The sequence below is a fragment of the Astatotilapia calliptera genome, chromosome 7, assembly GCF_900246225.1.
Source record: "Astatotilapia calliptera chromosome 7, fAstCal1.2, whole genome shotgun sequence".
Classification (NCBI taxonomy): domain Eukaryota; kingdom Metazoa; phylum Chordata; class Actinopteri; order Cichliformes; family Cichlidae; genus Astatotilapia; species Astatotilapia calliptera.
Genome location: NC_039308.1, coordinates 1675081 through 1692357, shown reverse-complemented (window position 1 = coordinate 1692357; position 17277 = coordinate 1675081). Strand labels below are relative to the sequence as shown.

The 17277-nt window shown below is 44.0% G+C and overlaps 1 protein-coding gene across 4 annotated transcripts in view; it reads right to left on the bottom strand.

Annotated features, from left to right (window-relative positions):
• The window catches only part of immp2l (inner mitochondrial membrane peptidase subunit 2), a 218561-nt gene that overhangs the window by 157274 nt on the left and 44010 nt on the right, over positions 1–17277 (bottom strand). For all 4 annotated transcript variants that reach the window (XM_026172424.1, XM_026172421.1, XM_026172423.1 and 1 more), the window contains exon 3: positions 7050–7153. In XM_026172424.1, coding sequence (XP_026028209.1) covers positions 7050–7153 — 104 coding nt within the window. The remainder of the gene's footprint in view (positions 1–7049; positions 7154–17277) is intronic.

Sequence of the window (17277 nt, the reverse complement as noted above, 5' to 3'; positions counted from 1 at the left end):
CAGGAGTAGATAGATGGCATGCTTTGAAAACATCACCTCATTGGGGGAAAAATACACATCTTGGGATATGGAGAAAACATGTGCTTTAATTTCATTTTTTTTAAATGAAGAAAAGCATTACAATAAAATCTCTGACTTCGAAATGAGCCTTTAAACACTGAAAATCAAATAAATGAACATTTTATTTTAAAGCACTGAAAGTTCTGTTATCCTTCAGGATATCACATCACTCTCCTCCTAACTTTTTTTTTTTTTTCCAAAAACGGTAGGAGATGCAGATGTACTTGTCCTGTTCCTTTTATTCAATTTGTTTCCCCGGTGCCAAAAGTCAACAACGACCAGTGCAAGTTCGAAACAGTTGCAGCAAGTCAGTCTGTGAAGCGTTATAGTTGATCTGCGCGCACTGTTCATTTTAACAACGTGCGTATCACGGAGACACACATTTTAATGGGAGCAGTGTTGTTGGTCTCCTTTTTTAGCCAGCGCATCAAAGTCTGGAGTTAGTTTTGTTGTGGCGATTCTCAGGATTGATCTGAGGTGTAGGTCTGTTAACTTGGATCTGTGGCTGGCTTTGTTGATGTTCATGACGCTGAATGTCTGTTCACACACGAAGGTAGAGCCGAACAAAGCCAACATCATCTGCGCTCTTCGCCTTAGATTTGGAAACGCGGCATCATTGAGTGAAGCATAGAAGTCATTTAGTTTCAGAGAGCTGAATTTCTCTTTTAAGGCAGGGTTGGACTGAAGGTTGATGAGTTCGAGCTGAAGCTCCTCTGGAGCTGTTTCGGGGTCTTGTGACAGAGGAAAGGCCACCAATTGAAGTGACTTGTCAATTTTATCGAAATCCAAAAACCGACGGCAGAATTCTCCGTGCAGTGCATCCAGTGACTCACTGTATTTCTTTACTTTTGCTCCGGCCTCTTTCAGCGTGGCTAGTGTAGGAAAATGAGTGAATGACTTGTTCAAAATCTGCCTGGAGAATAAAGCCAGCTTGGATTTGAAGGCTTTCACGTTTGTGTGCATGTCATGCACAAACTGCTCCTTCCCCTGCAGTTTCACGTTGAGCTCATTCAAGTGTGAAAATATGTCCGTAGCAAACGCAAAGTCACACATCCAGCTCTTGTTGCTCAGCTCAGGAAATTCATCAGTCTTCCCCTGCCGCTCCAAAAACACGCCAATCTCCTCTTTGAGCTCCCACACTCGTTGAAACACTTTGCCCAAACTCAACCAGCGGACACGGGAGTGATAAAGCAGGTCCTGGTGATCCGCATCAGTTTCCTCCAGGAACGCAATGAACTGACGGTGCTGAAGTCCCCGTGCGCGTATGAAGTCGACAAGTTTCACCACAGGATTCACAACATGATTCAGCTGTAACACTGATTTACATAGAGATTCCTGGTGGAGGATGCAGTGGAGGAAAATCACATCCTGGTCAGGGTTTTCATCTTTCACTTTATTCTGGATTCTCCTCAGCAGGCCAACGTTTTTTCCCGTTAAATTTGGAGATCCATCTGTGGTGACGTTAACAAGCTTACTCCAGGGAAGCTTCATGTTTTCGATGGCAGCAGACACTCGTTCAAACAAGTCCTCTCCCCGTGTTTGTCCTTTCAGAGACTCCATTGTCAAAAACTCCTCCGTTATTTCAAAGGTTTCGTTGATTCCTCGGATAAAAATGAGGAGCTGAGCAGTGTCTTTGACATCGTTGCTTTCATCCAGTGCTACAGAATAAAAAGTGAATGACTTCGCCTTTTTGTTTAATATGCTGGTGATATCTTCATCTATTAGTTCTACACGGCGAGTCACTGTCCGCCGTGATAAACTGATTTTCTCAAATTTGTCTTTGGTCTCCGGGCACAAAATACCTGCTGTCTCTACCATACATTCTTTTAAAAACTCGCCCTCTGACAGTGGTTTGCTGGCCTTTGCTATTTTGAATGAAAGCATAAAACTGGCCTTGGTACTAGATTCTTGAATGGCAGTTTGACGGTGAAAAAAACTTTGCTGAGCCTTCAAATTAGCTGCCAACTTCTCAGCAGCAGATTCCCGTTCTTTTGTTGAGAGCTTGCTAGCATAATTTGTGTGCTTTGTGGCAAAGTGACGGCTAATATTATACTCTTTAAAAACCGCCACAGTTTCTTGGCATATCAGGCAAACAGCAGATGATCGGTGTTCAGTGAAAAAATATTTAGTTGTCCACTCCTTTTTGAACACTCGACATTCTCTGTCCACTTTCCTTTTCTTGGGTCCGCTCATCTTCATAGAGGGGCGGTAGGTCACAGGGTAAAGTGCAAACGTGGAGTAATAGGCCTACGCCGCTTCACCTCAACAAAGCCAATATATCTAGAGTGCGCCATCTAGTGAGGAAACATCAGAATTGCAGGGGAAATAAAACATTAACAAGGTTAATTTATTACATTTTTTTTTCAAGTTTGGCGGGCCGGATCAAAACGTTTTAACGGGCCGCACGTGGCCCCCGGGCCGTAGTTCGCCCATGCCTGGTGTAGCCTCTAGAATCACTCTCATCGCAGGGCATCAAAACCAACATGGCAGACGGCGCCGACGACAGAAACACACAAGCTGGTAGTTCGGCACACGGGACATCAAGAGGAGGAACGATGCGTTAAAGCCATGTAGAGGCGACCTGCCCCTGAACCTAACAACGTCAGTGACTCCTTCATATCACGTCCGAGATTCTTTGTCATGACCTCAGTCAGTCCAACTTCAACTCGGCCGCTGCCAAACCTTCGTATTTTTCGATCAGAGGTTGGGGAGGTGGGAAGGCTCAGCCCCGTTCCAGGTTTCCTCCGTGCGTGGATAACAGCTCTCGCTGTGGTTCTCTGGAGCCTTAAAAAGTCTCTGTGACCGACTGATGGTGTCACTGACTGGGTCGCGGCGTGATGTGCTGCTGTTTGAGATCTTTCAGCCTGCTTCACTTTATTTTTTTCAGCAGGTGTGACAGAGATCAGGTCTGGATTGTGAAATTGAACTCTGCATGTTGCATTTACTTGGTTATCTTTTGTCTTAAAGTTTGTTCGATGAACTGAAACAACATGAAAGTAAGAAATCAGAATGTGGCCAAATCCTTTCTTCACAGCCCTGTTTCTAAGGTTCAGCATGAATCACAAGTTTATCAGTTTGTATCTTGCTTCATATTTGTGATATTTGGGTTTTATTCTGACTTGCAGACACCAAAAACCTACATCAGGTTTAGGAAAGGCCCAACGTTAAACAAGTATAACCTGTACTTACATTTCATTTATATATTTTAGCATCCTCTCCTTCATTATTTGAGTGTTTTGTTAAAGTACTAGAAATACTAGATTATTTCCAGTCTGAGCTAGAAAAACAAGAACGACAGTGAAACGTTCGACCAAGAACTCGTGATTAGGATCTCCAACTCGAGCCAAGAATAAAACCTCAACGTGATTTCAGGGAAACTACAGAACACAGGTCGTCATAAAACCGGTTACCCGACCAGCTGTTACTTGACATGATTCTTCTTCACTCACTATGTGTTAACAGACCTCTGTTATTAACCTCTGTCTCTCTTCCACAGCATGTCTTTATCCTGTCTTCCTTCTCTCTCCCCAACCAATCACAGCAGATGGCCCCGCCCCTCCCTGAGCCTGGTTCTGCTGGAGGTTTCTTCCTGTTAAAAGGGAGTTTTTCCTTCCCACTGTCGCCAAAGTGCTTGCTCATAGGGGGTCACATGATTGTTGGGTTTTCTCTGTATGTTATTGTACGATCTACTGTACAATATAAAGCGCCTTGAGGCGACTGTTGACCGATTCAACTGTATAAATAAAGTTGAATCGAATTATTTCAGGTTTCGTTTCTCTGCGTGTCTCCAGTTGGCAACGCAGACGACTCTTTACAAAAAGAGTTCGACTGTCCCCTTTACAACATGAACCCAGCACATCACAAAACTGTAACTTATTAAAGTTCATAATCATTATTTACCTCACACAGGGTCTCACAGCCCCTCAGTTTATCCTCCATTTGACATGAGCTGTCGAAGCTGCTCTCTCTTTACACTAACTTGTCTTTATGATTGGCTTCCCCTCATAAACAGAAGGCCTGACCAGCAGGTGGGTGGGTCTTCTGACCACATCTCTCCCACTCATCCAGCTTTGGAACAGGATGTGTTTGACAGAAAATAAGGAAAGGTGGAGTAGATCCCCTCTGAAATGTAACAGGAGGAGCTGCGAGTTGGTAAAAGTGACTCTTCTCACCAGTGTAACACCCAGTTCACAGATGACAGTACTGGGATGAATTTTCGGTGCTTTCCTGGCACTTCTCCAGGCTGCTGAACCTGATTGAACGTCGCTTTGCCTCTGAGACAAAAGTCTGGAGAAGTGGTGGAAAAGTTCACATCTAACTAACTTTGGGTTGGGGCTCATCTCACCACGTTACCCGACGATCCAGGATAGCCGTCATTAAAGCTTTCAAACCCTGCAAAACAAAAGGAGCGCAGGAGCACGGGACTCCATACGTCGTTCGTGGTGCAGATTTATAACCCGCCTGAAACATTTCCTCCCCGTCCTGGAGAAAATGATGTTTTGCACCAATCTGTTCCAAGGCCGCTCAGAGGAAAATGGTCGAACGTAAAATCAATCAGGTTTGGTCTTCACCAAACAAACAGCCACGGAAGCGGCGAGCTCTCCAGAAAGAAAGGGACGCAATCGCTTTCCTTCTCCAGCACGTGCCAACCAGCGTAAATAAGACTTTACTCTACGGACCGGCACATTCCCCCGAACGATCTTCCTTAAAACGAGTGCCAATTACAAGCCCGAGTCGGCCTCGCCCGCAGCGTAGTCGCACGTTTGAAATTTAAATCCGAGGCGGCCTCGCAGGATGATAGACGCGGCTTTACGAGAGATTTGAACACAATCCCCAGTGATGAGGTGAGGCGATACAGATCACTTTCACATGTGGAGGACTCGCTATCTGCTGCTTTGAGGAAAGATCCCCCTCTTCTTCAAAGGGCTGCCACGTAAACGGGTGGTGATTTAAGATTGGAAGACAAACAGAGAAAAAGGCAGAGACGGGAGGAGGGCTGAGGTGCACTGAGCTGATAACGCCACAAAAACAGCAGATCGAGTCTAAATGTCAGAGAGATTCTGCACTCAGGTGAACTTTACACGACCAGTGTCCCCATTTCCCTTTCCATCTGTATATGGCTGTGCAGCTGTGTGATGCTGCTCTGCCTCCCCTCCTCCAGAAAGAGGCCTCTTTATGCATTCAGCTACAATATAGGGGCTCAAAGTGAGCAGCACTCAGACTCAGATTAGGCTAAATTACGGTTCGGAGCTGCTGTGCTCCGTGCACCGACAGGAACACACTTTTAGAAACATCTTTTCCTACAAAAGCGCCGACTCTTGAGCAGAGAGGAGCTGCCATCCGGGCAAAATCACAGAGGAGGACTCGTCTTCCTGCCTCCTGTCACAGATTGCCTCAAATAACAAAAAATTAGGGGGAAAATGACAGAATCATCGTCACGCCATCAAACAGCTGGAAAAGGCTGTTAAATCTGTCAATTTCATTGTGAAATCTCAGTTTTGTGGGTCTCGGAGCAGCTGGAGGGACTGCAGCTTCTCCAGTTTGAACAGGTTGAATCAGTGTGTGTGACGCTCACAGGAACATCGATGGAGCGGCGGACGTCTGGGACTGAGGACGGACGGCTGAGACATTCCGGCTGCACTCGGATGCAAAAACTCAAACTTGTGATTCTCCAGCGAGATTTGTCTAATGAGCAGCGAAGGCTCTGTGTGCGTCGGTGCTCTTTCGATGGACCACACTCGCTGTTTGTTATGTTTGGTTCACTCGGAGCAGAATCCGCCGCGCACGAAGCGGATGTGGGAATCTGACTTACCTGGAGACGAGACCGGGGCATCCGGCCGAGTCACAGTTTTCAGTCGAAGAGTCCAAACTCGAACCACGAGCATCCTTGTTGTTTTATTCAATGTTCATGGAGTCAAGAATTTCGAGACTTAGAGGAGCTCTAATTAATATTCTACCTTGGGCAAAAGACTCATAGACCGCACTGTGGTATTAGTTCATCTTATCTTATCTTATGCACCACAGTGCGGTGGCCATCGTTTGCCTGCACACAGAATACGCAAAAAATCCATATAAATGCAAAACTCACCACTCCCCGAGTTAGCAGACTTACAATCCTTCCTTTGTCCAAATCTTAGACGGATGGATCAATGGACCGACCAAACTTTCCAATCACAACTTGTATAGCAAAATCATCAAAAGTGATTTAGCCTCCAAACCGGGAGGAACATACTTAGTTTCTAGTTAAAACTTAAAAGTCACTTCCAGAAATCCTTTTAACGGACCGAGTGTCCGTTTAACAAAAGGAAAACACTGGAAGAAAACGTGCATACATCCCTGCTTTAATGTGTTTCTGACTTTGAGGCTGCAGTGTGTTATCACAGCTATAATCCAACTGTTAGACCAACGGCTCAGCTTTGATAAAAAAATTATATTAGTTTTATAAGTGACTCATCTCCTTGTACCCGTGAAATGTCAGATAAAGAGCGCTCCTATTGTTCTCGCTGCGCTAAGCTTTCCAAAGCAGCCGCCATCTACAGAGAGACACACAACAAAACAAATGTTGGGAACACGTTCCCCATTAGAACTCGCAAACTTTTTAAAATACCGCAGCCGCTGTTAATCACAGCGTTTCGTGGCTTCGTTTGATTTCTCCAGCAGATATTTGTTATCTGTCACTTTCAGATCATTCTGACACGCTGGTTTTTTGTTGTCCTTTTCTTGCAGGTATTTTGTTCAAACACGTCTTTATACTCAGTGATGGTGTTGAATATGAGGCTGTGAAAAGGTTTCTGCATCAACACAAACCCAGCAGCTTAGCTGTGTAGCCGTAGAGCGACTTCTGAGACTCGTCCACACAAAAACAAACGTACACGTGAAACGTGAGTGAAAGACGCACCGGGGGTTTTGTTTACATCATCACCGTCCGATAATTTCTCAACAAAACAACCATTTCATGCACACGTGTGTCGTTTGGTTTATTTACTCACACAACAGACACGATGTCACCTCGTTGGACCTGGTAGTTTCTCACACTCCAACGATTCAGCAGGACGACGTCACACTTGGACCCCCCCTCTGGGTTGAGGAATGGCTGAACACAGAACCACAAACACAGTTTATAGAAAATCACTGTTCATAGATGTTATGTGTACAATCTTTGCAATGACAGGAACCTATTAGTTAAAAATAATCTCAGTTCTTATGGTCTTCTCCTGGGGTAGCACTAAACTGACTGGGAAAACAGCTCAAATCTGGCTGATAGCAAGACAACAGTTTGTGGGTGTGGCCAAAAATCTCTCACGTTCAGAAGCCAGTCTTTGTCTTCGGTGCAATTTTGAGATCTATGGTCAGAACAGGAAGCCGTTGAAAAGTAGCCGCCGAACAAGAAGACTAGATTGGAGGGAGAGCAGCCGAATTAAAAATCAGGTATGGTTTGTGACAGCGGTCCCCAACCTCGAGTCGTTCGGTAGCAGGCCGCGAGAGTTGAGGTTCGGGTGTGAAATTTATGGTTTTCAGCGTTTTTACCGTTATTTTTTATCACTTTTATCGTTACCTCAGTTTCCCTGGGTCTTTTCCCGTGTGTTATGAATACATTTTCTTTTTTTTGTACTGGTACTGGTTTTATTTTGCTGTATTTATCTGCGACCCCTTAAAGGCCAGTCTGTGAAAATATCGTAGGACCGGTGTGTCGCGCAAAAAAGATTGGGGACCGCTGGTTTATGATTTTAGTTTAGCTTGACCAGAACGTCACTTTGTGGGAGAAGACGAGCACACAGGGAGCCAAGCCTGGTGAGGTTGGGTTGCTTTTAGATGTACACTGCGCAGGCGAGAGATGGCATCAACATGGTCTGGGTCATTTCTGCATAAGGTTCTCCCACGGGCGCCGGCTCTGCACTGATAGTCCGACCCCAGGGCGCGAACTCAGGACTCTGTGCAGTCCAAAGAAACAAGCAGCATTCAGCTGCTCACACACTGGAGCTAATGGACCATGCGTGGGTTTGAGAACTGTAGACTCTCCTACTGAAAACTCCTCCATGGTTGGATCCAGAGACTGGACAAGGGCTGTCACAGCAACCGCATGAAAAAGTCCATATGACACGTGAGAGTCCTGTTAGTCTTTTACATGATGTATTCACTGTTCGAGGGAAAGTTTTCCCTTTTCCATACGAGTTGGCAGTAACATCTAAACTTTCCCCCATCTCTTTCTGCAATCCCAGAATGACTCCACGATGCTGAGATCGGGGGCTTTGTGGGGTCCACACCATCTGTTCCAGGACTGCTTGTTCTTCTCTGCTTGATGATAGTCCTTTATCACTCTGGATGAATGTTGGGGCTCATTGTTGTGCTGCACAATGCATCCGAGATGATCCCACGCGTCCCCGACAGATAGGAATCTGAGCATCAGATGCATATAAACTTTTTGCACAGCAGTGTGCATTATCTACAGAAATTATCTGGTCTCCCGCAGAGTAAACAGCAGGCACCGTGCTCTCACACAATACATCAGCACAACCGGTAAATAGAAAGGGAGACACACATCCGTTGGCGAGAAACGTGATGTTTACGCAGGGCAAAACTTTTATTTGGTTTGCTTTAACAACTGGCGATATCCACACACCCCCTACAGAATCCCAACATTGACCCCCATGAGGCCGTTCCTCCTCAATATTCACCCGGTAACACAATTATAGATGTGTTTGCTAAATCTTTATTCAGATTAAAATGTTAATGTTTACCCAGAGGTCAGTGTCAGGGGGTTACCTACATAAAAAGGTTTTCTCATCTGAAGGCTGGGCACTGTTAACAGTTCAGGGTCAGCTCTAAGCAATAAGAGCAGAAAGACACCAGACCTACAGACTCCATGTAGGGGTTTAAGGTCGTTGGTATACTGTCTGAGATAGTTTCATTATTCTCATACTGCCTGTAAATCATCTGCTTCATGGATGGCACCAAACAGCACATCTCCATCCTCTGCAGCATCGTCACTAGGGCTGCCACAAACGATTATTTTGATAGTCGACTAGTCACCAATTATTTTTGCGATTAGTCGACTAATCAGATCATCATCCATTGGACATAAAACGTACAGCTTATTGCACCAGCAGCATCTGCTCTTATATAACTATCATTAGCTTACAGCTTTAACTGTTTAAGGTCTGTGCTAACTAAAAATAAAAACAAGATGATAGTTTGTTAAATTTTAATGAAATTTGCAGATTGTTTCGGTGAAGTTTAATAAACTCCTTGCTATCTAAACTATAACAGGACACCGGAGTATATTCTGGAGCATCTCACACTTCTGATAATCAGCTGTCTGCTTGACATTTATTCAGCTGTGTAAAAACTATAACTTTAATCTCAGCCAAACCGATTTACTCAGGAACAAATAAAATACTGAAAAAGCCAAACAATAACATTTTTAAGTTATCTAAGTGACTCATATATCATGTTTAACCTGAGTAGCGAAAGACGGCGGTGGGTTTGAAAAAGATTAGCCGGGAGTCCGGTGTTCTCACGGCTCTAGTTAGCCTAGCCCCCGGCTAGCTATCAAGCTAGTGGGTAACAGACGTCTCCGAAAACGTCGGAGCGCTTTTGAAAATATGCGGTGTCCTGATAAACAGAGCAGATATTTGAGGTTTACACAGCTACATTCTCGCCTGAAAATATGTTAAACGTTTATTTTGTGACCCAGAAAGAATAATAAGAGTAATATTAAAACTAACTAGCTGCCACCATTGTTGGAAACTGAGCTGGGCTGCGCTATGAATTCTGGGACACAGCTTCTTCTTCGGGGTTTAACGGCAGCTGGCATCCTTGTACATGCAGTGCTGCCATCTTCTGTTTCAGTCCGTTATTACACTCTTAAATCCTGCTACTTATTCCTGCGTCTTTTGTGATCTTACAAAGCTTCAAACGACGCGTCGACTATTAAATCAGTCGTCGACGATTCTGATAGTCGATGTAATCGTGACTAGTCGACTAATCGTGGCAGCCCTGATATTCACCTTCATAATTGTGTTAATCCAACATTTGTCCACCTATTAATCTATTATCTGATGTTTATCATGCGTCACAGTCAGCGGTCAAAGCAGAGAAAGCCAAGCCTCCTCCCCCCGGATGCCTGCTTGACCTCTTCCGGCGTGTCCTATTCCTACTCCAGGGTCACCTGCCAGAGCATTCTTGAACACGTCATCTAGAGTCCAGGAGATGCTGAAGCATCTCAGTTGGCTCCTTTGAATGTGGAGGAGCAGAGGGTTTGCTCTGAACTCCCACCCCAGCTCTAAAGCAAAGTCCCTTCAGAGGAAGCCCAGTTCAACTATACAGGGGTAATGGTACTAGGTGAGGGTAGGACCTTGGATCAATGATCAATCCTTGGGACAATTTCAGCAAACATTAAAATTATTTACAGTCTGTGCATTTACATGTTAAGGTAACACCTGCATCATAGAAAACTTGAATGTTGCCACTAATGACTATCATACATATAATTTTGTAACAATTAAAACCCAGTTTCAACCTCCCTGCATCGGTCCCTGTTTCTTTAATCTTCTGCTCAGCCTCCCCACTTTGAATTATCACCCCAGCTTAATGAGTTCCCTTATGGTTATTATAGCAATGTACTGAACTATATGTGCTGCTGATTTATGGATGGCAGAACTCTGCATACGGCACCTTCAGGGACATTTTCTCCCAAAACAAATGCAGCGAGTTTAGAATTAAACTTCATCTGAAGAAATACCACATATAACCCTGACGCCAAATGTAAAACAAAACCTATATAAGAAAACTTCGTGTGTCAGCTCTTTACTTGGTGCAGCTGCTGGATTTCAGTAGTTGGGTCTTAATTGAAAATGTAACTGCTATGTAAAGCCAGAAAGTTTAATATCAGGCTTTAAAGGGGAACATGCATTAGTGGTTTCATATTTAAGCCCATTAGACGGAGGAAATAACGTGTTCTCGGATCGATCTCCTACCTTCCAGGCAGCCATTGTTTCGGTTTAGTCCAATAAAGCATGAAAATCAAGTTTCACAGCTGTGAACAATGGCTGTGATTCAGGTCTTCTTATTATTTCACATTTCAGAGCCAGCCACTGGTGAGCTGCCCAACTTTATATGCTGGAGCTAAGATGTGGCTCCTAAACTGTCTCTGTAAGGTTGAGGTTTTACCCTAAACCACGAGTATCTGTGAGCCTAAGGAAGCAGCTTGTGCCTAAATGACAACAACCCAAACCAAGAGTAAAGAAACATCAGAAAGCAGCACAAAAGTTTCATTTAAGAAGAAGTCAGAGCTGTCAGCTTTGGCCTTATGCATCTTTGGAAAGCTTGTAGATCTGTAAAAACGGGGCCGTTCTGGTTTTAGACGAAGAACCACGAACCTTTTTGCAGTCAGCCGTCTCCAGAAACCACTCACAAACTGGGCACAAACCTTCCCCAGCAACTGGCTGCTGCCAGGGCGTCACTCGCCAGTCTTCATGAACTGGGTTTTACAAATCACCTGGGCGGCCAACTACTCGCAACTGGTCAGGGAATCTGCACTTTAGGGGGATGATCTGTCAGCCTGAATGACAAGACAATAAGAGCTTCATGCCACATCTGGCTCACACAACACCAGCCCTAACCCACATCAAGACTGACCAGGTCATGACTGTCGAGTCACATCTGGACCGCACAGCATCGTTCAGAGGGGTAACGGAGCCACGAGCGCCAAAAGCAGCCAAAAATTGTTTGGGTGATAAATCGTGCCAACAAATAAGTTTCCAATATTTTGGATTGAAGAAATTATGTTTGAGAGTAAAGACAGATCCCACGTGGTTAGTTTACAGTCAGCTGGGCTGTCTCTAAACCAAGCATTTCATCTCGCCGTGTTGTAGCTGGGCATACCCGTGTCCTCTGAGACAGCTCTTCACACGCTCGCCGATGACCCCCCCCTCGCTTGTCTGACACCACTACAAACAACAAAATCATTACTGTTACAACTCTGTTCATGTCACTTCATCAAAGGATCCATGCGTGACGAAGCACAATCACACCAGCATGCAACATGACGCACGGCGACTCTTTCATTTAACAGTGCGTGCGCAGGCCATTTCACGCCTGCCGGGTAATTGATAGAATATCGCTTTCCTGTCAGACCCAAAACAAATATGAACGCTGTTAGCCGGTAAGTTCGATTTATCAGCTAGAGACGGATACTTCACCAGCTTCAGCCACATTTATATTCACAATAATAATGATGCACTGATTGTGAAAGTGCTGCAGTGACTCTGCTTTCCCAGAAAGACTGCAGCTGATTGATCTGGGACTGACCCGGAACCAGAACACAGACGCACTGCTGCCTGTTACGATGCAGTGACCTCTGTAAAAGGGAAATTACCTCCTGGACCCTGCAGAAACCACCTGTGGGTTTATCATTAAAAATGCATGTTGCAAAGTCTAGAGGACACACATGCCTGTATTTTAAAGTCTAAAAAAAGCTGCAAAGTACAAAACACTGCGGGGAACGTCTTTAAGCAAAGGTCACCGCTGTACGCCGCCCGGTCTGCACGGCACGCGGACTCTTCCAATAAAAACGTCACAAATGAAGGTTCAAGTATTTTACTGGAAGCATTTCCCCGTCTCCCTCGCCTCACCGAGCCTGGTTCTGTCGGAGGTTTATTGGGGTGGTCTAATTGCTGGGGTGTTGTCCACATTACTGTAGGGTCTTTACGTAAACATGTAAAGCACTTTGAGGCGGCTGCTGTTGTGACTTGATCTGAACTGCATTCCCATAATCCAACTCACTCTGAGACATCACTGGTAGTTAGAAATGGTCCAAATTTATTGAGCTCGAGTTAAAATGATCAGTGCGGCTGTTCTCACAGGTGTTAGGATCATTTTTACCCTGCAGGCATCCGCGAAAAAGAGGATTTACGAGACTAAAGAGGAAGTCAGACAGCTCGTTGACGTCTAAAGACGGTATACCATGTTCTGGCTGAAGTCTTTCTTCAGGAGGAGCGCGACCGCCGACACAGCGTTTGTAGTCCGTCACACTCACGCAGGTGCAAGAAACCCGAATCCCTGATGCTTGCTCCCATGTGTGGGATGATTGATGACACCTTCACTCCTGCCCATCACTCCTGTTTTCTCTGGTTACCTGTCAGGTTATGTATTGATTTTAAAATCCTTTTACTTTTCTTTAAAGTTCTTTATTGTCTTAAAAAAAGACTACCTGTCTGATCTACTTCAGCCTTGTGATCGAGCCTCTCGGGTCCCCGGGCACTTTGAGACTTTCGGTTTGTTCCAAAGTGCTGAACACAAACTTTTAATGGGACAGTGTCCAGGTTTACTGGTTTGACTATTAGAAAACTTAGAGAGCAGCTCAGAGTGTTGAGACCTTCACCCCAAACATTTCACTCTGCTGATAAGAGTGCTGTCGCAGTGAAACACAAAGTCAGTCTGGAGGAAGTAAAGCTGTGACCTGCATATTCTCTGGATCCAAAAACAACAACACACGTGTGTGTGTGTGTGTGTGTGTGTGTGTGTGTGTGTGTGTGTGTGTGTGTGTGTGTGTGTGTGTGTGTGTGTGTGAGTGAAAGCTGTAGCATGATGACACCAATGATGCTTGTAGTGTGAAACAAGCCTGAAACCAAAGGATGTTTATATGAAAGCAGATTATTTAAGACCACAAAGGAAAGCTATAAAAATGTTAATAATAATACAGACTGTGGAAGTTAACTTATTAATGTCACCAGCACATCTTTTTAAGCCCATCGGAGCATGCACGCTCTGTTTTGTGTAACTATTTTTAAATGCCAGTAAAATTGCAACCACGTAAGATGGCGCAATAACAAGGAGTTGTTCTTACGTAACACACATTCAACTTGTCGTAGGTCACGGTCTCATCCACAAACGGCTTTTTGCAAAAATCGCATAAAAAGCGTTGGCAACAACAAAACCATTAAAATCCAGAAACACGCTTTGATCAGCTGTTCATATCACTTCCTACAATCGAATAAACGTCGGCGCAAACTGGCGTGGCCGCTATTACCTTCGAAAACTGGAAGTGACGCCATTTTCTGTGGGAAATGTAGTTTTCTCCCTGCAGGACCTTTCAAAGGTTTACTGGTGTTTTTGAAAGTCGTGTTTGACTTTATGTCTTTCTGTAAAATTTCTGGGAGGCTTAAACTTAAATTTCACTGTTGGAAATAGTTTATTTTGATGCTGTTTTTTTTTTCAAATAATATTTATTTTCGTTTTTCTGAAAGTTTATAAAAAAATATCTCAAAAATGAAACTACAAAGACACTCCAAATAAATTTCCTGTAAACTATTTTGTGCAACTTTTTTGCATTTACAGTTTTGAGGGACAAACCTCTGAAATCTATTCTGTAACTAGAAATATGTCTAAAAAACAAACAAATGATTTTCTATTTTTTGCTATGTATGTAGTTACTGTGGACTTTAGTTAAGTGACAGGTGTACCCCGACTCTTCGATACACCTGTGATAAAACTCTGTAAGCTAACTATGTATCTGTAACTATGTATCTGTAACTATGTATCTGTAACTATTAGGGGTGCAACGATATTCGTATCGATATTGAACCGTTCGATACAGTGCTTTCGGTTCGGTACGCATATGTATCGAACAATACAAACTTTGTAATTTATTTTATCAACTTTCCTTCTGACGATGCTGTCTGTGTTGAGTGCTCAGTGGATCTGCGTTCGACTACTCCGCCTAGGCTGCACTGTCGAGCGCAGATCCACTGAGCGCTCAACACAGACAGCATCGTCAGAAGGAAGAGCGCAGGGCAAGCTAGCAAGACAGAAGTTAAGCTCTCCTTGCAACATGGACCTCCCCCACCCTCATTCAGATCTGGCGTTTGGAATTATTTTGGTTTCCATGTGACGTATGACCCTGAAGGTAAGCGAGTCATGGACTAAAGTAAAACAGTATGTTGGATGTGCCATGCAATGCTCAATTACATTGGTGGGAACTAGTGTGTTAGCGCAGTTAGCTCGTTAACGTAATGATTCTCCTTATGCTGCTGAGAATATAGCCCAGAAGAAGCGGATAGTATAGCTTTTATTTTGGAAAGAGACATTTCTCTGTAATAAACTCTCTTTTCCAAAGATGAGTGATTCCTCAATCAGATACAGGGCTCGCAATATCGCTAGCCCGACATCCCGGAGCTAGCGATTTTTTTCAGTCGGGCTACCAAAATCTATCTCTGCCCTGCCCGTCGGGCTATTGTAGGAAAAATATATGTCAATGCTTTTGCATTCTTTCAGAAATGTAGCTGGGTAATTATGTCATTGGCATCGGTGAGCCACTGTCAATATGTGACATATTGAAATCGTGTTTGAATTTGCGCTTGTTTTTTTGCTTTCACTTTGCAATCGTGCGAACTGTGTATAGAGAGCGACAGCACTGATCTGTGAGTGATGATAATTTGTGCACCAATTCCTCTGACATCGTCTTATTAATCGTTAGCTTACTATGCAAACATGACAAGTGAAATCTCCCGCAGCTTAAACATGTGAGAGGTTGATCGCGCAGAGAATCGCTGAGCTTATGTGAGTCGTGTGTAAAAGCATTTCAGTTCTGCTGAGCCAAATAAGACAGGTCAGGGTGAAGAAGTGACAGCCAAAGAAAAGCTTACCACAAAACGGAGAAGTTATGACAAATCAGACTATAAGGCAAAAAGAAAGTGCAGCTTTATGGTTTCATGGACAAAATAATTTCTGTGGCTGCAATATGACGAGCTAAATAACCAGGGCTGCACATAAGTGGTCCGCAGGTGCGCATTCGCTGTCAAAATAAAAAACACGCACAAGGGTTAGGGTTAAATTTAAAAACTGTACTTTTGAGTTAAAATATATATTTATAATTTTAATAAATGACAAATTAAAAATGCATGAACATTTTTTTTGTATCGAAAAAATATCGAACCGTGACACCAAAGTATCGAACCGAACCGTGAATTTTGTGTATCGTTGCACCCCTAGTAACTATGTATCTGTAACTATGTATCTGTAAAGTGGCTTTTAAATTGTCTGACTTTTTGCTGTTTTTGCGAGCAGAGTGCTAATCAGGGAAAGACGAAGACTTTACCTGCAATACCAGCAGCTCAGGTGTGTTTGTTTCTTTGACTAAATAATTGATGTGGTCTCAGGGAAACTGACTGATTAGTACAATTTTCTTTTTATCGTTTGTTCTTTGTTTGATCTCTTTTCTAATAAATAAAACAATAAGAAAACAAACAGCTGAGGTGAGACGTGAAACTGCGTTTGCAATGACAGAAACCTGAGGTGCTCCCAGCAACTCGGACAAACCCTGCGCTCGACCTTTCAGGCTTCATGGAGAGAAAATTCAGTCTTTGGTTTTACACTGTTGCCTTTTTCTTCATCGTAAATTAAGAAGTCGAGCAGGACACGATCACAAACGTACTCAGGAGGCTGGAAAGCACTGTTTCCATGACAACAATCCAAGCAGCGCAGAAAGGATGAAACAATCTGAGACTACACCTCGCACTGACTGGAATTAATTTCCTGTTGACTTAGTTCAAGATTAAATACAGCCATTAATAACATAATCCTAACCCAGCTCTCACCTTCAAACACGCCTGAACACTCAGCCACTGCTACAGGGAGCAGGTGCACAAGACAGGTCCTCACACTGCAACAGTGTATACGGGTTTATGACACACACACACACCACTCGCTCTGTGTGCTTTCCAGAGCCTCGGCCTCTCAGTGCTCTGCGACGAGGCTGCTGCAGAAGTCTTTTTCTAAACATTCAGCCGTTTGACTTCAGGGAAATGTTTCCTGCAGACTCAGCAGACTCACTGCTCTCACTGTCACGGCCGAACATTGTGCAGACATGCTCTGGGGTGCTGTTAGAAGAATCTTTGGATCATGTGGGTTGCAGAGTGGTGGCTCCACAAATTGAGCTTGTCCCAGCATCAAGGTGCATGCTCGATGGCATTGGGACTTCTTGTAGGCTGGTTTAACATCTTTGACTCTCATTTGTGTTCTTTAATAAGGTGTTATAGAGCATTTTGTCTGTGTGGAGCGCCGTAATGCTGTGATTGGTGAGGGCACTGTAGGTGGGTGGGTGGTCACTTTCATTGTAACAGCAGGATCAATGAAATCACTTTGTCTGCAACTTCACTTCTGAAGTGAGTCCTGCTAACCAGCGAGGCTAAAGAAAAGAAAAGAAACGGCTTTAACTAT